General features: G+C 38.6%; 1 protein-coding gene and 1 pseudogene across 1 annotated transcript in view; one reads left to right on the plus strand and one right to left on the minus strand.

Annotated features, from left to right (window-relative positions):
* Nucleotides 1–25817, minus strand: part of DEPDC1B (DEP domain containing 1B) — an 82314-nt gene that overhangs the window by 1957 nt on the left and 54540 nt on the right. The window contains exons 8-10 of the mRNA XM_025447653.3: nt 15746–15912; nt 13421–13597; nt 156–341 (exon numbers count right to left, since the gene is read on the minus strand). Of these exons, the coding sequence (XP_025303438.1) occupies nt 156–341; nt 13421–13597; nt 15746–15912 (530 nt within the window). The remainder of the gene's footprint in view (nt 1–155; nt 342–13420; nt 13598–15745; nt 15913–25817) is intronic.
* LOC112660352 (protein YIPF5-like) lies at nt 21312–24886 on the plus strand (annotated as a pseudogene).

The following is a 25817-nucleotide window of genomic DNA, read 5'->3' on the forward strand; positions in this document are numbered from 1 at the left end:
GGAATGTACGAATTGGATGGTATACTTTCAAAACTACTCCATCTCAGAAGATGAGATTCACACAAAACCCATTAAAATAGAGAATAAAAAGAAAAAAATGATATTAAGAACAGCAGACAGAAGAAGAAATGACTTCTAAAGAATATCCTTCTTACCTGCTTCAATTTTTTCTTCTTCTCTTTGCTGGAGAGTTTGGCATCTGTTATGACTTCCTCCAACAAAGCGGCCAGAGGTTCCTGAGAGCCATATGCTCTCTGGTATTCAAACTCCTCTGGACTGATTTGACGGCAAAATGATGGAGCAGATAAAGTGATATCCATATCGGCACCTGGGTATTTTATCTGAAGCAAAAGGATTAATAGTAAAATGAATAAGTGTATTTTCATATAAGCTGCAAAAATTAGTTCAGATCAATTACAGCACATCTCCTACTAAGAATGCCAAATCACTCTTCAATTTGATAGGAAAAAACTCTTTATTACAAAGTAAAAGTGTTCTATAAGCTTGAAAAAATTTCACTTAAAGCCACAGTTTTAAATAAGAGATTCTTACCTTTTTAAACCATAGAGCCATTTTAATAAACAAAAAACCTGTGTGCTCTTTTAAATAAAATCTTAAATTGGAACATAAACCAAATATGTTGACAAAAATAATTCAAAGCAATTACAATACTGAACACACTCTGGGGGTTCCTTCCCACGTCTGGAGAATCTGATACTCCTTTCCTTGGAGATGGATACAGGCACACACGCACACACATAGTATGGCCATTATATGTGGAGAAGTATGACAACCATCTCTAAATATGTTACCAGTGAAAATCAAGAAAACAAATGTGCAGGGCAAAAGAGAGAATGGAGAAAAAAGAGGAAAGATGACATCAAGACTTGTATATAGGCTAGCCCCGGTGGCGCAGCGGTTTAGCACCACCTGCAGCCTGGGGTGTGATCCTGGAGACCCAGGATCTAGTCCCACGTCAGGCTTCCTGTATGGAGCCTGCTTCTCCCTCTGCCTGTGTCTCTGCCTCTCTCTCTGTCTCAATGAATAAATAAAACCTTAAAAAAAAAAGACTTGTATATAAATGAGCATCCATTAAAAATATTTAATTTCACACCTACATACATAAAGGAAATATTAACAGACATAAAGGGAGAAACTGAGAGTATACAATCATAATAGGAGTCTTTAACACTCTACTTACTTCAATGGAAAAGTCATCCAGAGAGAAAATCAACAAGGAAATAGTGGTTTTCAACAAGACATTAGATTATGTGGACCTAACAAATATATATATAGAACAGCTCAGGATCAGACAGCTTCACAGGTGAACTCTAATAAACATTTTAAAAAGAATATTAATTCTTCTCCAACTATTCAAAAAATGTAAAAAGGATAACTTCCAAATTCATTGTACAAGGCCAGCATTACCCTGATGACAAAACCAGATGAAGACAAAAATATAAGAACTATAGGCCAGTATCTCTGATAAACATAGATGCAAAAATCTTCAACAAAATATTAACAAACCAAACTCAACAATACAATGAAAAGATCATTCACCATGACCAAGTGGGATTTATTCCAATGATATAAAGGTGGTACAGTATTCACAAATCAATCAAATGTGATACATCACATTAACAATAAGAAGGATAAAAACAATATGATCATCTGAACAGATGCAGAAAAAGCATTTGACAAAATAAAATTGCCATTTGTGATAAAAAAAAAACCTCAAAGTTGGTTTAGAAGGAACATACCTCAACATAATAAAGGGCACACTGAAAAACCCACAGCTAACATTATATTATACTCAATGATAAAAAGCTAAAAGCTTTTCTCTAAGATCAGGAACAAGATAAGGATGAGCATTCTCACCACTTTTATTTAACACAGTACTAGAAGGCCTAGTCACAGCAATCAGTCGAGTTTAAGAAATAAAAAGCACCCAAACTGGGAAGGAAGAAGTAAACTGGTCAATATTTGCAGATGACACAAACATATACATTAAAAAAACCCTAAAGACTCCGAAATTATTGGAAGAAACAAATGAATTTAGTAAAATTGCTGGATACAAAATTAATATACAGAAATCTATTGTGATTCTGTATGCTAATAATAAAGTATCAGAAAGAGAAACTGAGAAAGCAACCCCATTTATAATTGCACCAATGGAATAAATACCTAGGAATAAGTTTAACTGGGAAGGTGACAGACTATAGTCTGAATACAAGAAATGGAAGACAACACAAATGGAAAGATATGTCATGTTCATGGATTAGAAAAATCTTATTAAAATGCATATACTGCCCAAAGTAATCTACAGATTCAAATAATCCCTATCAAAATACCAATAATGTTTTTCACAGAACAAGCACAAAGAATTCTAAAATATGTATGGAACCACGAAAGACCTCAAATAGCCAAACAACATTGAGAAAGAAACAAAAAGGATCCCAGGTTTCAAACTATACTACAAAGTTATAGTAACCAAAATAGAGGAGTAGGGTCCTCACCTCACCCGGCCCCACCAACTTACCTGGATAACTTCCAAATCACCCTTAACACCTATGAATTAGAGGTGAGATTTAAAGAGAGCACAGCCAGAATGATACAGAGAGAAGGGTTTGTGCTTCTAACAAGGTAGGAAGGTGTAAAAATATTAAAATAAAAAAGAATCCAGTGGGGGAGGGGCCGTGAGGAGCCAGGCTCAGGGCAGTGGGAGCCTCCAGGTCAGGAAAGCCCGCCCCGGAGATGCGGAAACTTTAAAAAATCCACCGGATTCTTCCCGTACGGAAAGGTGCTCAGCAGGGGAGAACCTCAGCGGGGGCAGTGGGGCCCCCAGTCTCCCAGGGTCACTAGGAGAGGAGGGGCGCCCAGGAGCACAGGCCACAGAGGGCACCGAGGTCAGCGGCCCGGAGAAGCCGGTGGGACAGGAGGGGCTCTGGGGAACTGGGCTGCGCCCTGCTGCCTTCGGGAGCCGCATTCGGGAGCGTGATTCCAGCAGCGCAGGCCCTGGAGCCCAGGGCGCAGGGGACACAGCCCAGGATCCTGCGCTCCCCCGGGGCAGGCGGAGGGGAAGGGCCCGGGACAGTGAGGCCGCTCCTGCCGCCAGGCCCCGAGCTGTGCAAGTCAGCGCCCAGTCACCCCAGGAGCACCTAGGCCCCTGCAGTCTGGGAGCTGGTAGTTACTGCAGGAGCTGACTCCAGGGCTGGAGAGCTGGCCCCCACCAGTGGGGTTGTTCCTCCTGGTGTCACCCTGTACCCAGGAGAGGCGGGCCCTAGGGAACAGGGGCCTCCGAGGTCAACAGCTCCCACTGAAGGTGGCACCCAGCGGGAAGGTGGGGGGCAGCTCCCCCAGGTGCACACACCTGAGCACCAGCACAACAGGCACCTCCCTGAGAAGACCACCTGGAAGGACAGGGGAAGATCAAGTTCCTGACCAAGCAGCGCTGGGAAGCTCCAGAGGAAGTTGAGGGATTTACAGTATATAGAATTAGAGGGTACCCCTCCTCCCCTCCCCTTTTCCAGTACAACTCGTTTTTATATCAGACTAAAAATTTCCAACTTTTTTTCTTTTTTCCCACCTGAACTACAATATTTTACCACCTCTTCATTTTAAAGATTCTTCCTTTTTGACTTTCATATATCTACAATTACAGGTACTAGATATATTTTCCATTTCTAGATTCCCTTCAACATACTCAATTTAATCTTGGGAGATATACAAGATATGGGTTTTTTTGTTTTGTGTTGTGTTTTTTGTTTTCTCTGCCTCATTTTGTTCTACAATGGAGGAATATCTTCTAAAACATGACCAGGGGCAGCCCCGGTGGTGCAGCGGTTTGGCGCTGCCTGCAGCCTGGGGTGTGATCCTGGAGACCTGGGATCGAGTCCCACGTCAGGCTCTCTGTATGATGCCTGCTTCTCCCTCTGCCTGTGTCTCTGCCTCTCTCTCTCTCTCCCTCGGTCTATGAATAAATAAATAAAATATTAATAAATAAATAAATAAAAAATAAAAATAAAACATGACCAGCATGCACCCAGAACCAAGTGGTATACCATGCTGGTTCATTCTGTGAGATTCCTCATTCCTATTCTGCCCTCCCTCTTTTATCTCATTTATGTTTTGGAGGTCAATGATGGGTCTCTCTACAAGTATTTCTGGTTTATACAAATTTGGAACTAAACATCTTCTAACATACAGAACTTAATATACTCAAAATCAAGAGGATCACCCTCTCATACCCCAGGAAGCCTACATTCTCCCTCCAATACAACTTCATCACCACCATCATCTCCCAGTCCCACCTCCCTTTTTTTTTCTTCTCCTTTTTTTCTTTTTCTCTTTACTTTTGCTTTTTTCTCTTTTTTTCTCATTTCTTTTTTTTCTTCTTCTTTGGGATTCTTGGCCTTTTATTTTTTACTACTTTGTTTTAAAATTTGTTTTTCACTTTAGTGAGCCTTTTATTTTGTTGTGATCTTTGTTTTCAATTTCTGGTCTCTGACCTCGGCAGAATCATCTAGGGTAAAATTTACTTAGGTCGAGGTTGATATTCTGACTTAGCCCACTCATAGAGCCACTCTGCACTGAGTAAAATGACTAGAAGGAAGAACTCACCACAAAAGAAAGAAGCAGAACAGTACTCTCTGCCACAGAGTTACAGAATTTGGATTACAATTCAATGTCAGAAAGCCAATTCAGAAGCACAATTATAAAGCTACTGGTGGCTCTGGAAAAAAGCATAAAGGATTCAAGAGACTTCATGACTGCAGAATTTAGATCTAATCAGGCTGAAATTTAAAAATCAATTAAATGAGATGCAATCCAAACTGGAGGTCCTAACAACGAGGGTTAATGAGGTGGAGGAAAGAGTGAGTGACAGAGCAAACAAGTTGGTGGCAAGGAAGGAAGCTGAGGAAAAAAGAGAAAAACAATGAAAAGACCATGGGGAAAAGTTAAGGGAAATAAATGACAATCTCAGAAGGAAGAATCTATGTATAATTGGGGTTCCAGAGGGCACTGAGAGGGACAGGGCCAGAAAGCATATTTGAACAAATCATAGCTGAGAACTTACCTAATTTGGGAAGGGAAACGGGCATTCAGAATCAGGAGATGGAGAGGTTCCCCTCCCCAAAATCAATAAAAACCGCCCAACACTTCAACATTTAATAGTGAAACTTGCAAATTCCAAAGATAAAGAGGAAATCCTTAAAGCAGCATGAGACAAGAGATTCCTAGCTTTTATGGGGAGAAATATTAGATTAACAGCAGACCTCTTCACAGAGACCTGGCAGGCCAGAAAGGGCTGGCAGGATATATTCAGGGTCCTAAATGAGAAAAACATGCAGCCAAGAATACTTTATCCAGCAAGGCTCTCATTCAGAAAAGGAGAGATAAAGAGCTTCAAAGATGGGCAGAAACTGAAAGAATATGTGACAACCAAACCAGCCCTGCAATACTAAGGGGGACCCTGTAAAAGAAAGAGGAAGCCCCAAGAAATAATCCACAAAAACAGGGACTGAATAGGTATTATGATGACACTAATTCATATCTTTCAATAGTTACACTGAACATGAATGGGCTAAATGATCCCATCAAAAGACGCGGGTTTTGGACTGGATAAAAAAGCAAGACCCACCTATTTGCTGTCTACAAGAGACTCATTTTAGACCTAAGGACAACTACAGCCTGCAAATGAAAGGCTGGAGAACCATTTACCATTCAAATGGTCCTCAAAAGAAAGCAGGGGTAGCAATCCTCATATCAGATAAAGTATATCCCAAAGACTGTAGTAAGAGATGAAGAGGAACACTATATCATTCTTAAAGGGTCTATCCAACAAGAAGACCTATCAATCATGAATATTTATGCCCCAAATGTGGGAGCTGCCAAGTATATCAATCAATTAATAACCAAAGTAAAGACATACTTAGATAATAATACACTAATAATAGGAGACTTAAACACGGCACCTTCTACAAATGACAGATCTTATAAGCACATCATCTCCAAAGAAACAAGAGCTTTAAATGATACACTGGACCAGATGGATTTCACAGATATATACAGAATTTTACATCCAAACGCAACTGAATACACATTCTTCTCAAGTGCACATGGAACTTTCTCCAGAATAGACCACATACTGGGTCACAAATCAGGTCTCAACTGATACCAAAAGACTGGGATTGTCCCTGGCTTATTTTCAGACCACAATGCTTTCAAACTAGAACTCAGTCACAAGAGTGACTGAGAGTCACAAGACCACAACAGTACAAGAACATATTTGGAAGAAACTCAAACATGTGGACGTTAAAGAGCATCCTTCTAAAAGATGAATAGGTCAACCAGAAAACTAGAGAAGAATTTAAAAAATTCATGGAAACTAATGAAAATGAAGATACAACCATTCAAAATCTTTGGGATACAGCAAAAGCAGTCCTAAGAGGGAAATACATCGCAATACAAGCATCCCTCAAAAAATTGGAAAAAACTCAAATACAGAACCTAACCTCTCACCTAAAGGAACGGAGAAAGAACAGCAAATAAAACCTACACCAAGGAGAAGAAGAGAGATAATAAAGATTCGAGCAGAACTCAATGAAATAGAGACCAGAAGAACTGTGGAACAGATCAACAAAACCAGGAGTTGGTTCTTTGAAAGAACTAATAAGATAGATAAACCATTAGCCAGCCTTATTGAAAAGAGAAAAGACTCAAATTAATAAAATCATGAATGAAAAAGGAGAGATCACAACCAATACCAAGGAAATACAAACTATTTTAAAAACATATTATGAGCAGCTATATGCCAATAAATTAGACAATCCAGAAGAAATGGATGCATTTCTGGAAAACCACAAATTACCAAACCTGGAGCAGGAAGAAATAGAAAACCTGAACCAATAACTACGGAGGAAATTGAAGCAGTCATCAAAAACCTCCCAAGATACAAAAGTCCAGGGCCAGATGGCTTCCCAGGGGAATTCTATCAAAACGTTTAAAGAAGAAACAATATCTATTCTACTAAAGCTGTTCCAAAAGATAGAAAGGGATGGAATACTTCCAAACTCATTTTATGAGGCCAGCATCACCTTGATTCCAAAACCAAAGACCCCACCAAAAAGGAGAATTATAGACCAATATCCCTGATGAATACAGATGCAAAAATTCTCAACAAGATACTAGCCCAAAAGGTTCCAACAGTACACTAAGAAGATTTTTCACCATGACCATGTGGGATTTATCCCCGGGATGCAAGATTAGTACAACACTCATAAAACAATCAATGTGATAGATCATATCAACAAGAGAAAAAACAAGAACCATATGATCCTCTCAATAGATGCATAAAAAGCATTTGACAAAATACAGCATCAATGCTTGATCAAACCCTTCAGAGTGTAGGGATAGAGGGAACATTCCTCAGCATCTTAAAAACCATCTACAAAAAGCCCACAGCAAATACCATTGTCAATGGGGAAACACTGGGAGCCTTTCCCCTAAGATCAGGAACACCACAGGGATGTCCACTCTCACCACTGCTATTCAACATAGTACTAGAAGTCCTAGCCTCAGCAACCAGGCAACAAAAAGAAATAAAAGGCATTGAAATTGGCAAAGAAGGGACGCCTGGGTGGCTCAGCGGTTGAGCGTCTTCCTTTGGCTCGGGACCTGATCCTGGGGTTCCGGGATCAGTTCTCACAGTCGGGCTTCCTGAATGGAGCCTGCTTCTCCCTTGCCTATATCTCTACCCCTGCCCCCCACTCTCTCTCTCTCTCTCTCTTTCTCTCTGTCTCTCATGAATAAATAAAATCTTAAAAAAAAAAAAAAAGAAAAGAAATTGGCAAAGAAGTCGTCAAACTTTCCCTCTTTGCAGATGACATGATACTGTACATAGAAAACCCAAAAGACTCCACCCCAAGATTGCTAGAACTCATAAGCAATTCGGCAGTGTGGCAGGATACAAAATCAATGCCCAGAAATCAGTGGCATTTGTCTATACTAACAATGAGACTGAAGAAAGAGAAATTAAGGAGTCAATCCCATTTACAATTGCACCCAAAGGCATAAGATACCTAAGAATAAACCTAACCAAAGAGGTAAAGGATCTATACCCTAAAAACTACAGGACAGTTCTGAAAGAAATTGAGGAAGAAACAAAGAGATGGAAAAATATTCCATGCTCATGGATTGGAAGAATTAATATTGTGAAAATGTCAATGCTACCCATTAATGTATGTACACATTTAATGTAATCCCTATCAAAATACCATGGACTTTCTTCAGAGAGTTGGAACAAATCATCTTAAGATTTGTGTGGAATCAGAAAAGACCCCGAATAGCCAGGGGAATATTGAAAAAGAAAACCAGAGCTGGGGGCATCACAATGCCAGATTTCAGGTTGTCCTACAAAGCTGTGATCATCAAGACAGTGTGGTGCTGGCACAGAAACAGACACATAGATCAATGGAACAGAATAGAGAATCCAGAAATGAACCCTCAACTCTATGGTCAACTAATATTCGACAAGCAGGAAAGGCTATCCACTGGAAAAAGGACAGTCTCTTCAATAAATGGTGCTGGGAAAATTGGACAGCCACATGCAGAAGAATGAAACTAGACCATTCTCTTACACCACACAAAGATAAACTCAAAATGGATGAAAGATCTAAATGTGAGACAAGAATCCATCAAAATCCTAGAGGAGAACACACGCAACACCCTTTTTGAACTTGACCACAGCAACTTCTTCCAAGATACATCTATGAAGGCAAGGGAAACAAAAGCAAAAATGATCTACTGAGACTTAAATCAAGATAAAAAGCTTCTACACAGCGAAAGAAACAGTCAACAAAACTAAAAGACAACCTACAGAATGGGAGAAGATATTTGCAAATGACATATCTGATAAAGGGCTAGTATCCAAGATCTATAAAGAAGTTATTAAACTCAACAGCAAAGAAACAAACAACCCAATCATGAAATGGGCAAAAGACATGAACAGAAATTTCACAGAGGAAGACATAGACATGGCCAACAAGCACATGAGAAAATGCTCTGCATCACTGGCCAGGCCATCAGGGAAATACAGATCAAAACCACAATGAGATACCACCTCACACCAGAGAGAGTGGTGAAAATTAACAAGACAGGAAGCAACAAATGTTGGAGAGGATGTGGGGAAAGGGGAACCCTCTTGCACTGTTGGTGGGAATGTGAACTGGTGCAGCCACTCTGGAAAACTGTGTGGAGGTTCCTCAAAGAGTTAAAAATAGACCTGCCCTACGACCCAGCAATTGCACTGTTGGGGATTTACCCCAAAGATACAGATGCAATGAAACGCCGGGACACCGGCACCCCAATGTTTATAGCAGCAATGTCCACAATAGCCAAACTGTGGAAGGAGCCTCGGTGTCCATCGAAAGATGAATGGATAAAGATGTGGTTTATGTATACAATGGAATATTACTCAGCCATTAGAAACGACAAATACCCACCATTTGCTTCAACGTGGATGGAACTGGAAGGTATTATGCTGAGTGAAGTAAGTCAATCGGAGAAGGACAAACATTGTATGTTCTCATTCATTTGGGGAATATAAATAATAGTGAATCTAAATTAAAAATGCAATAAATAAATAAATAAATAAGCAACAAATTTATGGATATTTCTCCTCATGCAAGAGAAACAAAGGCAAAAATAAGCTCCTGGGACTACACTAAAATAAAAAGATTTATATAGCAAAAGAAACCCTCAACAAAACAAATAGGCAATTTGTAAATGGCAGAAAATATCTGCACACTATATACCCAATAATGGTTTACTATCCAAGACACATAAAGAACTTATACAACCCAACACCAAAAAAAAAAAATAATCTGATTTTAAAATGTGCAGATGATCTGAATAGACATTTTTCCAAAGACCTACAGATAGCCAACACATGGAAAGGTGTTCAACACAAAATAAAACTACAATGAGATTCAATCTCACACCAGTCAAAACAGCTAGAACGAAAAGACAAAAAAATAACAAATGCTGGCAAGCATGTGAGGAAAAGGGAACCCTCATGCACTGTTGGCGGGAATAAAGATTGGTACAATCACCGTGGAAAACAGCATGGAAGTTCCTCAACAAATTAAAAATAGAACTACCATAAGTTCCAGCCAATTCCACTTCTGGATATTTACCCACAGAAAATGAAAACACTAATTTGAAAATATATGTGCACCCCTACATTTACTGCAGCATGATTTACAATAGGCAAGGTATGGAAGCAATCTAAGTAGACATCCACCAATGAATGGGCAAAGAAGATGTGGCCTGTATACACAATGAAATATTGTTCAGCCATAAAAAAGGAATGAAATCTTGCCATTTGCACTGTAATGGATGGAGCTAGAGAGTATTATGCTAAATGAAATAAGTCAGTCAGCGAAAGACAAATACTGCATGATTTCACTCATATTGGAATTTAAGAAGCAAAAGAAAATGAGCAAAGGATAAAAAGAGAAACAAAGCAAGAAACAAACACTTAGCTATAGAGAACAAACTGACAGTTTGTTCTAAGAGGGGAGATGGGAGGGGACGAGTAAAAAAAGTGATGGGGATTAAGGAATGCACTTGTGATGGAGCCTGGGTGATGTATGGGAGTGCTGAATCATTATATATATATACACACCCTTAAAATTAATATAACACCGTATGTTAGCTACAATGTAATTTAAATTTTTTTTTAAATTTTTTAGAAGATGTAGTATATATATATGTGTGTATATATATATATACATATATATATACTATAGAATATTATTCAGCCATAAAAAAGAATAGTATCTTGCCATTTGTGGTAACATGGATAGACTTAAGCTAGGTGAAATAAGTCAGAGAAAGACAAATACCATATGATATTATGGTACTTGATGGTCACTTATGTTTGGAATATAAAACAAACAAACAAACAAATCTAAAAACAACAGATTCTCAAATACAGAGAACAAACTGGTGGTTGCCCAGAGAAGAGGGAGTACAAGGGTGAGGGCAGAAATTGGCAAACAGATGAAGGGGATTCAGAGGTACAAATTTCCAGTTACAAAATAAGTAAGTCACAGAGATAAAAAATGTGTCATAGGGAATACAGCCAATAATGTAATAACACTGAATGGTGACTACCTTCACTGCAGGGACTACTACGTAACTGTACAGAATTGCTGAGTCACGCCCTGCTGTACATTTGAAACTAACCTAACACTGTATGTCAATTATACTTCATGTCAATTACACTTCAATAACAAAGAAATTAAAAAGTTTAATTTCAGAGTCCCAGAGTTCCATCTTCCAAAAATATAACACTTATTGTTCTTCTGCAGCCAGAAGCCTAGGAAGAAAAACACTAGATACCTGTGATTAAAGGCACAAAAGGGAAGAAGAGGGTTGCAGTCAGGGCTAATAGAAGGTTGGTGTCAAAGACAATGCCCACTTTACAATTTATCTATCACAAGGTTGGCCCTGAAACTTCACCAGAACAATCCAAGTCACAGTGCTCGTTTTCCGAGAAGCACTGCCCTGCACCCGATATGCTGCAGGGCTGAGCAGTCCACTCGAGACAACAGACCTCTGAGTATTGAAACAACTGTTTGGCAATCCTGAGTACTTCTATGAGAGAAAATGTAATTGGACAAATGAGTGGTTACTGGTTTTACTTAGTGCCAGGGTAGTGCCTCTCCACAAAATCACACTAATCTGCAGTTAAATAAATCAGCAGAGAGTTCAGCCTTCTGATCTTCATCTTAGAGCAAAAGGCTCACTTATAAGCTGCCTCAGTGTACACCTGTGTTGTGGGAGCAATGAACCTAGGAAGCATATATACAGAGCAACATGGCTACTGCGATCACTTCTCCTTGCAGAAAGTCAGTGAAGGATTTCTTTTCTTCTTGTTTTTTTAAGTTTGGGTCATAAAAGTATTAGGGGGATGGAGTTTAACTAAAACAGCAGTAAGGTTAGATGTTTTACTCATCAAAATGGCAAAGATATATATGTTAATGAGAAGTAGCCAAGGTTTCTCAGACCACTCATGGGAATATAGATTGGAACAATCATTCTAAAGGGAAATTTGGTAAAACGCAATTAATACTTAAAACACATGCATGGCCTCTATGCAGTGCCACCCCTAAATATTCTTAGAAAATAATCATGGATCATCTCCCCTGAAAAAAAACCTAGCTATAAAAATATTTACCAATATGTTAGTTGCCAAATAGAGGGGAAATGGAAACAATTTCAATATTAACCAAAGAAAATCACTTAAATTAATTATGATATACATCCATATTATGGAATACTATGCTACCAATAACAATATTGTGGAATAATATAAAACTAATGATGATAATAATATTAACAATAGCAGCTACCAGCTGAGGGGCTACTATGTGATGAATATCATTTAAAGCACTTCACACATCTTAAGCCATTCAAACTAAAACAATCCTAGGAGGTAGGTGTTATCTAGCATTATCCCATGTTACAGAGGAGAAAAGAGACAAGTCGGGTAGAGACTAGAGCAGAGACACATTATAAAATCTGCCCAAGGTCACGGGACCAATAAAGGGTACACAAGGAACAGAAACACCACTTAGCTCCAGAGTCTGTGCTTTCAACCACCCTCGGGTCAGTCAAGAATATTTAGTGATGTAGGAAATATTTCTTGTTGTATTGTCAAGACACTCGGCTGACTGAGCCACCCGGGCACTCCTATTTTAATTTTTAAATTACACAGTGATGACCATGAACAGTTATTGACTTCAATAATACTTCAGGAGCAGCAGCTCAGTGGTCCTTTATTGTGGAACCTCGAAAAATGCTTAAGCAGAAAGAAGGCCACTCATTCAGAAGGAGCCAAGCAGACCTCTGTCTGCCTCTATCAGAGTTTCTGCTCTCTCCGGCCAACATACACACCCCACTGTGGAGCACACGTGATAGTACTGTATTACATTTCTTTCGCATCATTTTACTATAACAATAACAACAATAATAGCTACCTTTCAAAGAGCACCTGCTGTCTGTCACCTAGGGATTTTACAGTATAGTATTCTACTCTTCACAACAGTTTTATAGAGCAGGTAAGGCCCATTTTAACTCCTTTGGAAACTAAAATCCAGACAGGCTATCATTTAAGGAATTTGCAATTAGAAGTATGCAGCACTGATTGACATAACCAAACCAAATAAGCATTTCATAAATTTCCGAAATTACCAAACACACATAGCGCTTACCATGTACCAAGTTCTGTTGGAAGCACTTTGTACATATCCATTCACTTAATCCTACACAGCTAGAAATCCCAAAAAGCCTAGCAAGTTTACCTGACTTTCTGCTGGCAATTTTAAAGGTCTGTTAAAATCCCTTCCTTTACCTGGACTCTTCGTAGATGAGCTACACGCTCCTCTATGGAGGTCTGCAGGGCCAAAGGGACCTTCAGAATCTCTTGGTAATTGTCCATCAGAAACGTCACCAACCTAACAGCTAATAACTCATCCAAGTCTACTTCATCCTTGGAACACAAGATGCAACGGGAAAATGTCTGAACCATCTGAAAAAAGAGGAGGAGGTATTTTTTAAATAAACACAGATGAGGATTTTTTCCTACGCTGAACTGTGTTGAATTAATTTGCAAAAACCAAACATGACTAGTTAAATGAGAAATGGCCCACGGCCCAGGGTACACACATCCTTTCTGGTGCCTGGCCACACCCGGTCATCCCAATGGGCTGATCTTCTTATTTACCAGTGTGAACAGAAGGTGCATCATCTCATCTCGCAGAGGCTCAGCAGAGAGGATTGTCTGAGCAGTTTTTAAAGCACATCTCTTCACAGACCATTTTAAATATATATAAACGAATTCTGAAAATTATTATCACCACCATTACTTGAATCATGTAGTACTTTTAAGTTCAAAGTACTTTAAAGCCATTTAGTTAACTAATATCCTTATTTCATTATTGATTTTTTAATAATCTGCTAGCACAATCTATGTGCCTCAACTGTTATACTTTTTCCTAGTTAACTGTTATCTTCTCTAGGATTTTGGGTGTACATCTGACAATCACATTTGAACAAAACAATGAGACTTTATAATAATACATTAAGTGATGAGACGCTTCACAATAAGCAGAAATAGAAAAAATAGTATGTTCTATGCTTCTATAGGATTCATATTAACTATTCCATTTGTAATACTATCCTTTGAATGGATTTTTTTTCCTTTTCCTAATTTATTGCTGACAATCTTTTTTTTTTTTTTAAGATTTTATTTATTTATTCATGAGAGACACACACAGAGAGAGAGAGAGAGAGAGAGAGATAGGCAGAGGCACAGGCAGAGGGAGAAGCAGGCTCCATGCAGGAAGCCTGATGTGGGACTCGATCCTGGGTCTCCAGGATCACACCGTGGGCCGAAGGTGGTGCTAAACCGCTGAGCCACCCAGGCTACCCTATTGCTGACAATCTTATTTCAAAACCTATAAGCAAAAAATCATCTAATTCTGTTTAATTAGACTTTGTGTCATCAACATACTGCCAGTGATACTGTATCTGCACTCACATTTACATGTACAGAAACACACAGACATTTTTAACCTGGAGACTATGGACTCAGGGGAATCTGAATGTCTTGAAATTAGATCCAAAATTTTACACGTGCATTCTTCTGCGGAATAGGTGCAAAGTATTCTTCAAGTTTTTAAAAAGGTCCATTAGCCCCATTACCATCTTCTCAACCAAAAAGAAGGTCAAGAATCACTCTACTGGGCACTAAATGCTCCTCTACTCTTACTCTATCCTTCTAAACCTGGGCCACAGGACCCTTGGGGGTATATGGATATGGAAAGGATGCAAACCCCAATGAAGTCTCGATTTTGCTCCAAGACCTCCAATTCTGAGGAAAATGAAGAAATTCTATAGAAGAAATTCTACATAAACCCTATTTCAGGGATCCCTGGGTGGTGCAGCGGTTTGGCGCCTGCCTTTGGCCCAGGGCGCGATTCTGGAGACCTGGGATCGAATCCCACATCAGGCTCCCGGTGCATGGAGCCTGCTTCTCCCTCTGCCTATGTCTCTGCCTCTCTCTCTCTCTCTGTGACTATCATAAATAAATAAAAATTAAAAAAAAAAAAACCCTATTTCAAAAGACATGCTGACATGACAAAGTAGAATTCAAAGCTAACCTATGTTTTTAAGCAAAACTGAGAATATTTTAAACAATATCCTCACTCATGAACCCTTAGGTCATACCCTAAGAACAAACTCTCTGTCTCCTCAGAGGTGGTCTGGTCCAACTTTCTGTGTTCCTTCTTTCCTCTCTGCCTCATTATAGGTGCAGCACCTCTTCTACTTGTTATAGTAACAAATGCTTCCAAACCCTTTCTGTCCTGGAGGAGAATATGTCACTTTCTTGAGAGAACACTTATCCTGACTGCCCACCCTGACTTTTCTCCATGGTAACAGCAGGCAGGAGGCCGTAGGTAGCTCTACACTCAGACTCTATGCCTCCTTACTCTTCACTTTACACTAGGTTAAGACCCAACACCAAAAGTATAATCCCGCCTGTGCGTTTCCAAGCCACGGCTCTTGGAGCAAGCCCACCTTGCACCATCCTCTGACTGCCAGGGTAGTAAAACTATACTCAGGTGAACTGTAGTCCAAACACTCAAGTCAAGTTAGGTGTTAGAGATCAACCTACCAGTGTTCGGGTCCCAAAGCCATCACACAGGGATGGCATCTCCTTATTTAGGCAGATTCTTGCCATCATCCTCATCAACAGCTGTAACTTTCTCCTGTTTTCAGGTGGCAGGAGGAGGCAGCAAATCTGAAATGCTTCAATAGCCATTTTCTCTTTCTGTAACAAACCTATTTAGAGAAAAAGAATGTTTTTAATCTTTTAAAACCAATAGCCTCCCTGACTCTATTATGTTGACATTTTTCAAAATACACATTATTAAAATTATATAACACATCTACTTGTTCAACTATGCTGGGCCAACTGATTATCGATCCACTAAATCAGCACAGAAAATATAAACTATCAACTAGGGATGACAAACATGTAAAACAAACACAGCCATTGGCCTCTCTCACACCCTTGACAGATGTAACCAGATTTTCACAGCCTTCTTTCCCACTGAACCAAGATCAGGTTAAGTCTAACCTCAACACTCATAGTGACTAGGACCAAGACAGCATGAACAAGGACATGAATGCACCACGACTGCCCTAATTCTCCTCCTCCTGTTATGTCCCCAGGATGAGCAGGGTCACTGTCTGGCATGATTCTCATAGGCTGAATAAGGGGGCTGATACGCCTACAGTCAGACCACCGCCAGATGGCTACACTTCTTTCCAAACAACATATGTCAAATAACCCTTCCTCTCTGTAAGCTGTTTTTTTCTAGCTAAGTATACTGATTCAATCATGTTATATTTCATCTCTCCTCACCCAAACTAGAGTATTCCAACAGAATTAGAGTATTCTAAAACAGTGCTAAAAACTATAGTTTTCTAATATTTTGCTCCCTTTAACCACATTTGTCCCTGGACACACCCATCCAAGCCGTCTAATGATATGAAACTGCTTTCATCAATTTATTTGTTCCATATCCAACCTCTTCAAGTTCCCACTAATCTCTATCTTGGAGGTAAAACCATCTTTGGCATTCAGTTAAGTATTTTCTGACCATTTACAATATGCCAGAAACTGTGCCAAGCCCTGGAAATATGAAAATATGCCAGGTCCCCCAATTTAAAGAGCTTATGCGCTGTGAGGAGACATCCATTAAAAAAAAAAAAAAAGGAAACGGCAAAATATGAGAGGTGTTGCAAGAGACATCTGCAAGGGGCACATTAGGGAAATAATAAGTCATGCCTTAGGACTGCAGCACAGGCTGTAAAGGCAAAGGCTTGGCAGAGAAGTATAGCTAGAAAGTTCAACAGAAATGAGACCTTGGTAGGCCTCTAATGCCAGACTAAGGAGGTTGGATTTGATCCTGAAGAAGTGGGTGTGCATGGGAGGGAAAAAGAGGCAGGAGGGGACCCTTAATACACCCAGTTCAACTAGCGTATTTATCCAAGAGGATACAAACATAGTGAATCAAAGGGACACATGCACTCCAATGTTTATGTTTCCACAATAGCCAAAACATGGAAAGAGCCCATCCATCAAGAGATGAATGGATAAAGAAGATGTAGAATATATGTATACAATGGAATATTTCTTAGCCGTCAAAAAGAATGAAATCTTGTCATTGCAATGACATAGATGGAGTATTATGCTAAGCGAAATAAGTCAGAGAAAGACCAATACCATATGATGTCACTCATATGTGGAATTTAAGAAACAAAACAGATGAACACAGTGGAAGGGAAGGACAAATAAGATAAGATGAAAATTGAGAAGAAGGCCAACCTTAAGAGACGCTGAACTCTAGAAAACAAACTGAGGGTTGCTGGACTGGAGGTGAGTGGGGGGATGGGATAACGGGGTGATGAGCATTAAGGAGGGCACATGATGTCATGAACACTTGGGTGTTGTATGCAACAGATGAATCACTAACTTCTACCTAAGAAACTAATTTAAAAAAAAAAAGATGCAAGCTAAAAAAACAAAAACCAACCACAAAAAACCCCAACCCAGGTTAAAACCGAAATGTTCACTGAAAATATTAATGCTGTTTATCATCACTAGACCTTCTTTCAGTTCTACATAACCAAATCTGTAGAGAGAAAAGAAGTTGATGACCATATTTTCATTCATTTATCCAACAAATATTTAGTAAGCTTTGCCTATAATCCAAGAACTATTTCAGGTTTTATGGAAATCAAGTGAGAAGGCGTAGGTAAATCCATCTCCAGAATTTACCTACACAAACCTACATATACCCAAGGAGATGAAAGGCCACCCCTGACTCACAAACATCCCAGTAACTCACTGGCCCACCTGTTAAACCAAGGACTCCCCTTTCCTCCCTTCTGTCACTGATGCCAGCTGAAATTCCCCCTGCAGTTCATTCCCATTATCAATTTCCCACCTCCTGTAAGAAGAGAAGCCATGCTACCGATCCCTTCCTCCCTAAAATCCCTCATCTCCCAAAACAATGCCCTAGCCTCTGGCAGTGAAGGAGCTACCATCAATAACTTGAATGAGGGAAGCCCTTGCTGCACAATACTGGACAATATCAAAGGAGGGAGTTGCTTACATCCAAGCTGGAAAAGTCACTTGAAAAGATGAGGATCCTGACACCTCCTGGCAACTACTCCCCACCCACTCCAAGCCTGGAATATATTTTACCAAAGCAAGAAAAAAAAAAAAAATCCACTGTAGCGACTGGGTAGGCCTACAATACCATTAGGTTTTTGTTTTGTTTTGTTTTGTTTTTTAAGATTTTATCTATTTATTCATGAAAGACAGAGGCAGAGACATAGGCAGAGGCAGAAGCAGGTTCCCTGCCAGGAGCCTGATGCGGACTCAATCCTAGGACCCTGACCCAAAGGCAGATGTTCAACCACTGAGCCACCCAGGCACTCCTGATACCATTAGATTTGAACTACAGCTAAAATAGATAATGAATTAAGTGTATTTTGTAGGTTGATCTTTCAATTTAGCCATCCTTTACAGCACTGTTTCTTGGGATAGTGGGGAGGGAGGCAAGAAGTAGAACACTGTTCCAAGCAACATACATTGAAAGGTTTAGAACAAAATCTGTCATTTTGATATAATTTATCAGATAAAAATAGAAAAATTTGTTTTTGCCTCCCAAAATGTATAAAAATTAGTACTCCTAATTCCCCCACCTGCTCTATTTTTTCTAATTATACTTCATCACCTACTAATATACTATGGAATTTACTTTTTTTGTGATCTATCATGGTTTCCCCTCTGCCTTCCTGAAATATAAGCTCCAGTTGGGCAGGGATTCTTGTCAGTTTTGTTTATTGATATACCTCCAAAGCTAGAAGATCTCTTGGTAGATCATAGGAGTTTTATAAGTATTTTCTTTGGTGAATGTATGAATGAATGAATGAATTTATGAATGAAGGAATGACAATAACCCATCCCTTGCTAGGAATGGAGCTAGAATATCTGGCTAAAGTCCCAGTTCCCACTGATTGTATATGCTTGGACAAGTCATTTAACCTCCATGAATCCCCATTAACCCAGCAGCAAATTGCTATCTATGGACACTTGTAAAACCAAATCATTGCACTGTGATGGGGGCACATGGGCTGTAAGGGGAAGACTAGGTGAAGTAAAAGTTTTAAGAGCACTGATGATGACTGCTGCTACTACCATTACTACTACTGAATTCAAGCATTAAAAACTAATACCAAGGTGTAAAATATGGTAGAATCAGAGGCAACTCTTGCAGATTTTCTTTAAAAGCCAGTTAAGAAATGTATTGTGCAGTAGTACACAGACACAAATTTGGCTCTGGGTCTCTATAATGAGAATAAGTAAAATCCCACAATGCCCCAACATAGGTGTATTACTAAGTAACAAATCCTCTAAGAACACCCTCCTCAAGCCTAACTGCCTCAATGGTTGCATAACTGTACTGTATACTTACTAAAATATAAGTTTCCATTACAGAGGATGGAAAAAAATATATGTGAACATCATCATCCACATATACAAGTTGCATACATAATTCAGAAAGACTCTCACAATTATGACTCTTTGGGTCACTGGAAAAAAAAAATCTCATGTCCACATTATTATTAGGTACAAAGAACAATGTCTGATAATGTTAGAGGGTCCTATAACAACTCTTATTAGATATTTCTTGACTTTTTAGCAGAGAAAATGTGGATGCCTCTGTTGCCATCAATGAGAGAACCATCACAACATTTGACAGCCATTTGATATTTGGTCCCTTATTTACCTAAAGATTATAGAAGCCTTTGTGAGAAATTGCTTATTAATATACAATGTTACTATCTTAAAACCTAGGTGAAAGGCATACCTTAGGCAAAACTTATATTTTAAGAGCATTTCATCTGAAATAGATATCACTGATAGAGCAACTGTGTAGCTGAACACAAGATTTCAAGAATGAACTACAACGGCTAACCTGCTTTCATTTCTTACGTCAATCAAATAATTCAAATAGATAAAAAGTTCATTGGGAAAAAGATAAAAGGTGTTATCCGATGTCCATAAATGGCAGGAATTAAAAATAGGGACTCACCTGACATAAAAGCAAGATTTCTTACAAAGCTGTAGTAATTAAACAGTTCGATGCTACCGTAAAAATACATAAAAGACCAACAGGATAAAGGTGAAAGTCTAGAAAGGCACCTAAGTATGCATCAGAACCTAATATATCACAGAAATGTCATCACAAATCAGTGAGGAAAGAATGATCTGTCCAAATGTGGTATTTGGGATAATCTGATAACTGTATGTCAGGAAAAAATTAAATGACAGTTTCTTACTTTATTAAAAATAGAGGAAATTCTGACTCCAACAAAGATGGAATAGCAAGGACTAGACTAACCCTCCCTCCACAAACAACTAGAAAACTGGATGAATTTTATAGAATAACTATTTCTACACATGGGGCAATAAGATAGGACCATAATCCCTGAGAAAAGGAAACAAAAGAAACAAGCTCTACAATTTCCCCATGTTAAGTTTAGTGGTACATTCCAAAACACGGATCAGAGATGGAGACCTCAAGGACAGGGAAGAGACAGACTAGAGTTCTTGGAGGCTGGGTCAGCTGGACTAATTGTAAAGCAGAATCCCAACTGCACGGAGCTAAACAGAAAAAGGATTCCATAAATCTGTACAGATATCCCCTGAGACTCTGATGAATACCAAAACGCACATATATGATTAAGGCGAAACTCTATGAGGTCATACAAAAAACAACCAGTGAGCTTTGAGGTTAACAGTTCCCAGAGCTCACATAGTAGAGAATCCTGCTGAACACAGAAGGCATTCTGTAGAAAGCCCAGCAGGGTTATGCTTCCATAGTGGGACCAAACTTCCCTTCAGTAAAGGTTAATCTAGTCAGGACTTAAAATTAGCTTTAAAAATAAGACACAAATGAATCAAGTAGAAATTCAATTAACTGCCTAACAGAACAAAGCTCACCCTCTTCAAAGAAAAACAACAACATTCAGACACTCAACAATAAAAAAATTTTGTTCAATCAAAATTAATAGACACGCCAAGAAGCAGAATAATATGATCCATATCAGGAGAAAAAAATCAGCAGAAAATCATAAAAATAGCCCCAGAAATGACAAAGATGAAGGATTTAGAGAAAAGTATGTTACAAAAGATATTCTATGTTCTCATATTTTAAAACATATATAAATACAGTATGGAGAGAAATGGAAGATATTAAAGAGAACCAAATGGAACTTCTAGAGATGAAAAATGTTAATCCTCAAAAGAAACACTCACTAGATGAAAACCAGAGCAGATTAACACTTTAAAAAAAAAAGAAATAAAGCATAAATGCACAGTAAAATAAACTAGCCAAAACAGAAGCAAAGAAGATGAAAAAGTAGGGGAAAGAAATGAAGAGAGCTATAGCAACGTGTGGGAAATATGAAGTGACCTAAAATATGTGTCATTAGAAAAATGGAAGGAGTCACAGAAAATATATTTGAAGAAATAATGGCTAAAAATTTCCAAATTGGTGAAATCTATAAAATCAACAGAGTAAAGAAACTCAGTGAATCAAAGGGCAATAAACACAAAAATAAGTAATGACCATAGACTCTTCATCAGAAGACATCTTCAAAGTGCTGAAAGAAGGAAACTGTGAACTTAGAATTCTGTTATATCCAATGAAAATACTTTTCAGAATTAGGTCTGAACAAAGACTTTTTAGAACACCCCCCCCCCAAAAAAAAAAGCTGAGAGAATCTGCTGCCAAGAGACCTATGTGACAAAAAATGTCAAAGCAGAAGGAAAATGATACCAGATGGAAACCTGGATCTGCATAAAGAAATGAAGATTACCAGAAAGATGAATATGTGAATAAATAAAACTTTTTATTCCTTAATTTCTTTAAAAGAAAATTACCTGTCTAAAGGAAAAATAACATACAGTAAGACTTATAACAGACGCTATAAAAAATATGTTGGACAACAATATACGCAGGGCACCTGGGTGGCTTGGTTGGGTGTCTGCCTTCGGCTCAGGTCATGAACCGGGTCCCAGAAGGGAGCTCCACGTTGAGTTCCTGCCCAGTGAGGAGTGTGTTTCTCCCTCTGCCCCTCACCCCACTCATGCTCTCATTCTAATAAGTGAATAAAATCTTTTTTAAAAAATGTATGACAGCAATATCACAAAGGGCAAGAGAAAAGAAAAGGGTATTATGGTAAGGTGATAGCATTGTATGTGAAGCAATATAATATTTAAACATAAGCAAAGATTTCTTAAGACAAAGGCATGAACCATAAAAGAAAATGATAAAATGGACTTCATCAAAACAAAAAGCTTCTGCTTTCTCAGACACTGCTAAGAAAAGGAAAAAGAAAACCACAATCTGGGAGAAAATATTTACAATACATAATCTAACAGAATATCCAAATAACTCCTACAACTCAGTAGTAAGAGAATAAACAAGCCAATAAAAAACAGAATATTTCAAAAGACCCTTCACAAAAAAAGATACATAATAGCCATTAATCAACTGAAAACATGCTCAACATCACTAGTCATCAGAAAAATACAGCTAAAAACCACAAAGATACACCCCCACACAATCACTAGGTGAGCTAAAACAGAAGATTAACAGTGTCAAATGTTAACAAGGTTGTAGAGCTACTGAAACTCTCATGCATCACTGATGGAAATGTAAAATGACACAACCATTTTGGAAAATAGTTTGTCAGTTTCATAATGAGAGTCAACATACATTTATCTCATGTCTCAGCAATTACACTCCTAGCTATTTACACAAAAGAACTTAAGAAATACGCTCATACAGCTTTATTCATAGTAGCCCAAGACTTGACACAATCCACATGTTCCTCAACAAGTGAATGGGTAATATACTACAATGGTTTATCCATGCAATAGACTACTCAGCAAAACAATGTAACTACTGGTACCCGCAACATGAATGAAATCTCAAAAGTATTATATTGAGCTAAAGAAGCCAGATAGAAACTACATACTGTATAATTCCACTTGTATGAAACTCTTAAAAAGCAAACCTAATTTATAGGATAGAACGTTTCCATTTCCGGTTGTCTGGTGCCAGTGATGAGGCTGGGTATTGACTAAGTACAAGAGAACCTTCAGTAGTTAAAAAGAGAGAGAAAAAAAAGAGAGAGAGAGAGAGAGAGAAAATCTTCAGGAGTAACAGAAATGGTCTGTTCACTTGATCGTAATGTTAATTACACTAGTATACATTCATTAAAATTCACCCAACTGTACTTAAAATGGATACATATCAGGGCTGCTTCAGTTGGTTAAGCATCTGACTCTTGGTTTCAGCTCAGGTCATGATCTCAAAGTCATGAGATAAAGTTCTGTGTTGGGCTCTGTGCTGAATGTGGAACCTGCTTGATTCTCTCTCTCATTCTCCCTCTGTCCCTCTGTCCCTCCCCCAAGTCCCTACCCTCCCAGCTCGTTCATATGCTTTCTATCTTTCCAAAAAAAGTGGGTGCATATTAATTTTATGTTATGTATGTTAATTATATTTTAACAAAGTCAGTTTTAAAATAAATGAATCAAGAGAAATTAGAGACCTAAACATGAAAAGAGGAAAAATTAAAAATCTTAGAATTAAAGAATCTCTTTGTGACAAAGATTTCTTAAAAACACACAAGTAAATTAATTTGACCAAAAAAAATATAAAAGTTTTTTACCTTTTTATTAAAATCAAAAAAGAAACCACAGAAAGGATATTTGCAAGACACAAGGTACAAAGAATTAGTATCTAAAATATATTTTTAGAATGACAAAAAAAAGAAAAACCAATAGAAAAAAAAGGAAAAGGGACAGAAAAAATATTTCCCCCAAGAAGAAACCCACATGACCAATAGAGAGCAACAAGATTACTCTTCACATACATCAGAATGCAAAAAATGAAAAAGCCCCAGCAGTGTCTTGGCCTTGTGATACGAAGCAACAAGGCCAATTTAGAGCTCTCAGCCGTGTTTGGGGGCTTTGGGGAGCTGCTGGAGCTGCTGACACCGCTACAGCGTTTGATTGTTTGCAGTGTTGGGCTTTGATAACTTAAACATGGATTTCTACCTGACAAGCTACGGCATTGGTGACCAATCACAGCAGTCCTCTGATTACGGAGGAAGTGGAGGACCTTATAGCAAACAGGATGCTGGCTACGATCACCTGCAGCAAGGTTGATTTGTCCCTTCAGACATGACGCAGCCACAACAGCCATATGCCGGGCTGATTTTCCAGCCAACTCAGGCATACACTCCGACACATCAGCCATTCTATGGAAGCAACTCTGAGGATGAGCCACCTTTATTAGAAAAATTAGGTATCAATTTTGACCACATTGTTACCAGTTTGGCTATGCACATGGGATCAGTGCAACTGAATGTCCAGGAATGTTTTGTTTACCAAACTTAACGTATGTGACAGGTGTTTCATTTGGTTGTGTGGCAAGTGTCCTTGGATATTGTCTTCTTCCCATGATCCTGCTTTCCAGCTTTGCAGTGATATTTTCTTTGCGAGGAATGGTAGCAATTGTTCTCACTGCTGGGGCTACTGGATGGTGTAGTTTCTCTGCTTCCAAAATTTTTATTTCTGCGTTAGCCATGGAAGGACAGCAACTTCTAGGAGCATATCCTTGAGCTTTGCTATAAAGTCTTTGCCCTAATTTCCATTTTTTGAAATGAATTTACCTAGCATATGGACATCACTGGGCCAAAAAAGACTTTGAACTCTTAAATTGGACCAGTGAACCGCTGCAGTGCAATTCTCAGGCATCTAACATTTGGCTATTGGAGAAATGGAAGTAAACATGTATCATGTGTTCATTTTTATAGACCTTTTGAATACTATGTTGGATTTACTTGCAGTATGACTAGCTTTAGGTGTTTGTGCTTCTACAAATAAGAAGTGCTACTTCTTTCCTGTTCCTGCAGCCTTTGAAAAACAAGTTCTTTGCTTGCAAATTACATTAAGATGTTTTATAGATTTTTATCAACTGTGGGAAAGTAACCACAGAGCTGACAATCTTAAAAACAACCCAGTCAGGAGTGCCTAGTGGCACAGTCAATTAAGCATTTGACTCTTGGTGTCCGCTCAGGTCCTAATCTCAGAGTCATGAGATCCATGACCAGCCCCATGTCCAGTTCCTCGCTCATTGCAGAATTTGCTTGGGATTCTCTTTCCCTTCTCTCTCTCTCTCTCTCCCTCTCCATCTTTCTCTAAGATAAATAAATCTTAAAAAAAAAAAAAAAAAAGAACAGCAATCCAGTCAGTTACGCAGAAACAAGACTTATTGCAGAAATAGTTTTCCAGGGGATTAGGAAAGAAAAATTGCCTATATTCTCAAGTTGATGCACTTGAAGCAAAAAAGTGACCCCAGAGTTTTTTGAGTTTGCACTTCAAAAATCTGACATTGCTTTAAATTACTTCATGGAAACTTTTCCAAAATTCAACAATACCAGAAGTTCATAATCTACTTATTGTAGACAGGAAATATGCACATCTGCTGAGATTAGCATGAACTAAACCATAGTGACCTAGACTGACCGCATTTATTTTACAGTTGGATCTTCATGTTTCATAGGAAAAAGAAAATCACTAACCTTTTCAA

This window comes from Canis lupus, chromosome 2 (assembly GCF_003254725.2).
Source record: "Canis lupus dingo isolate Sandy chromosome 2, ASM325472v2, whole genome shotgun sequence".
NCBI lineage: Eukaryota > Metazoa > Chordata > Mammalia > Carnivora > Canidae > Canis > Canis lupus.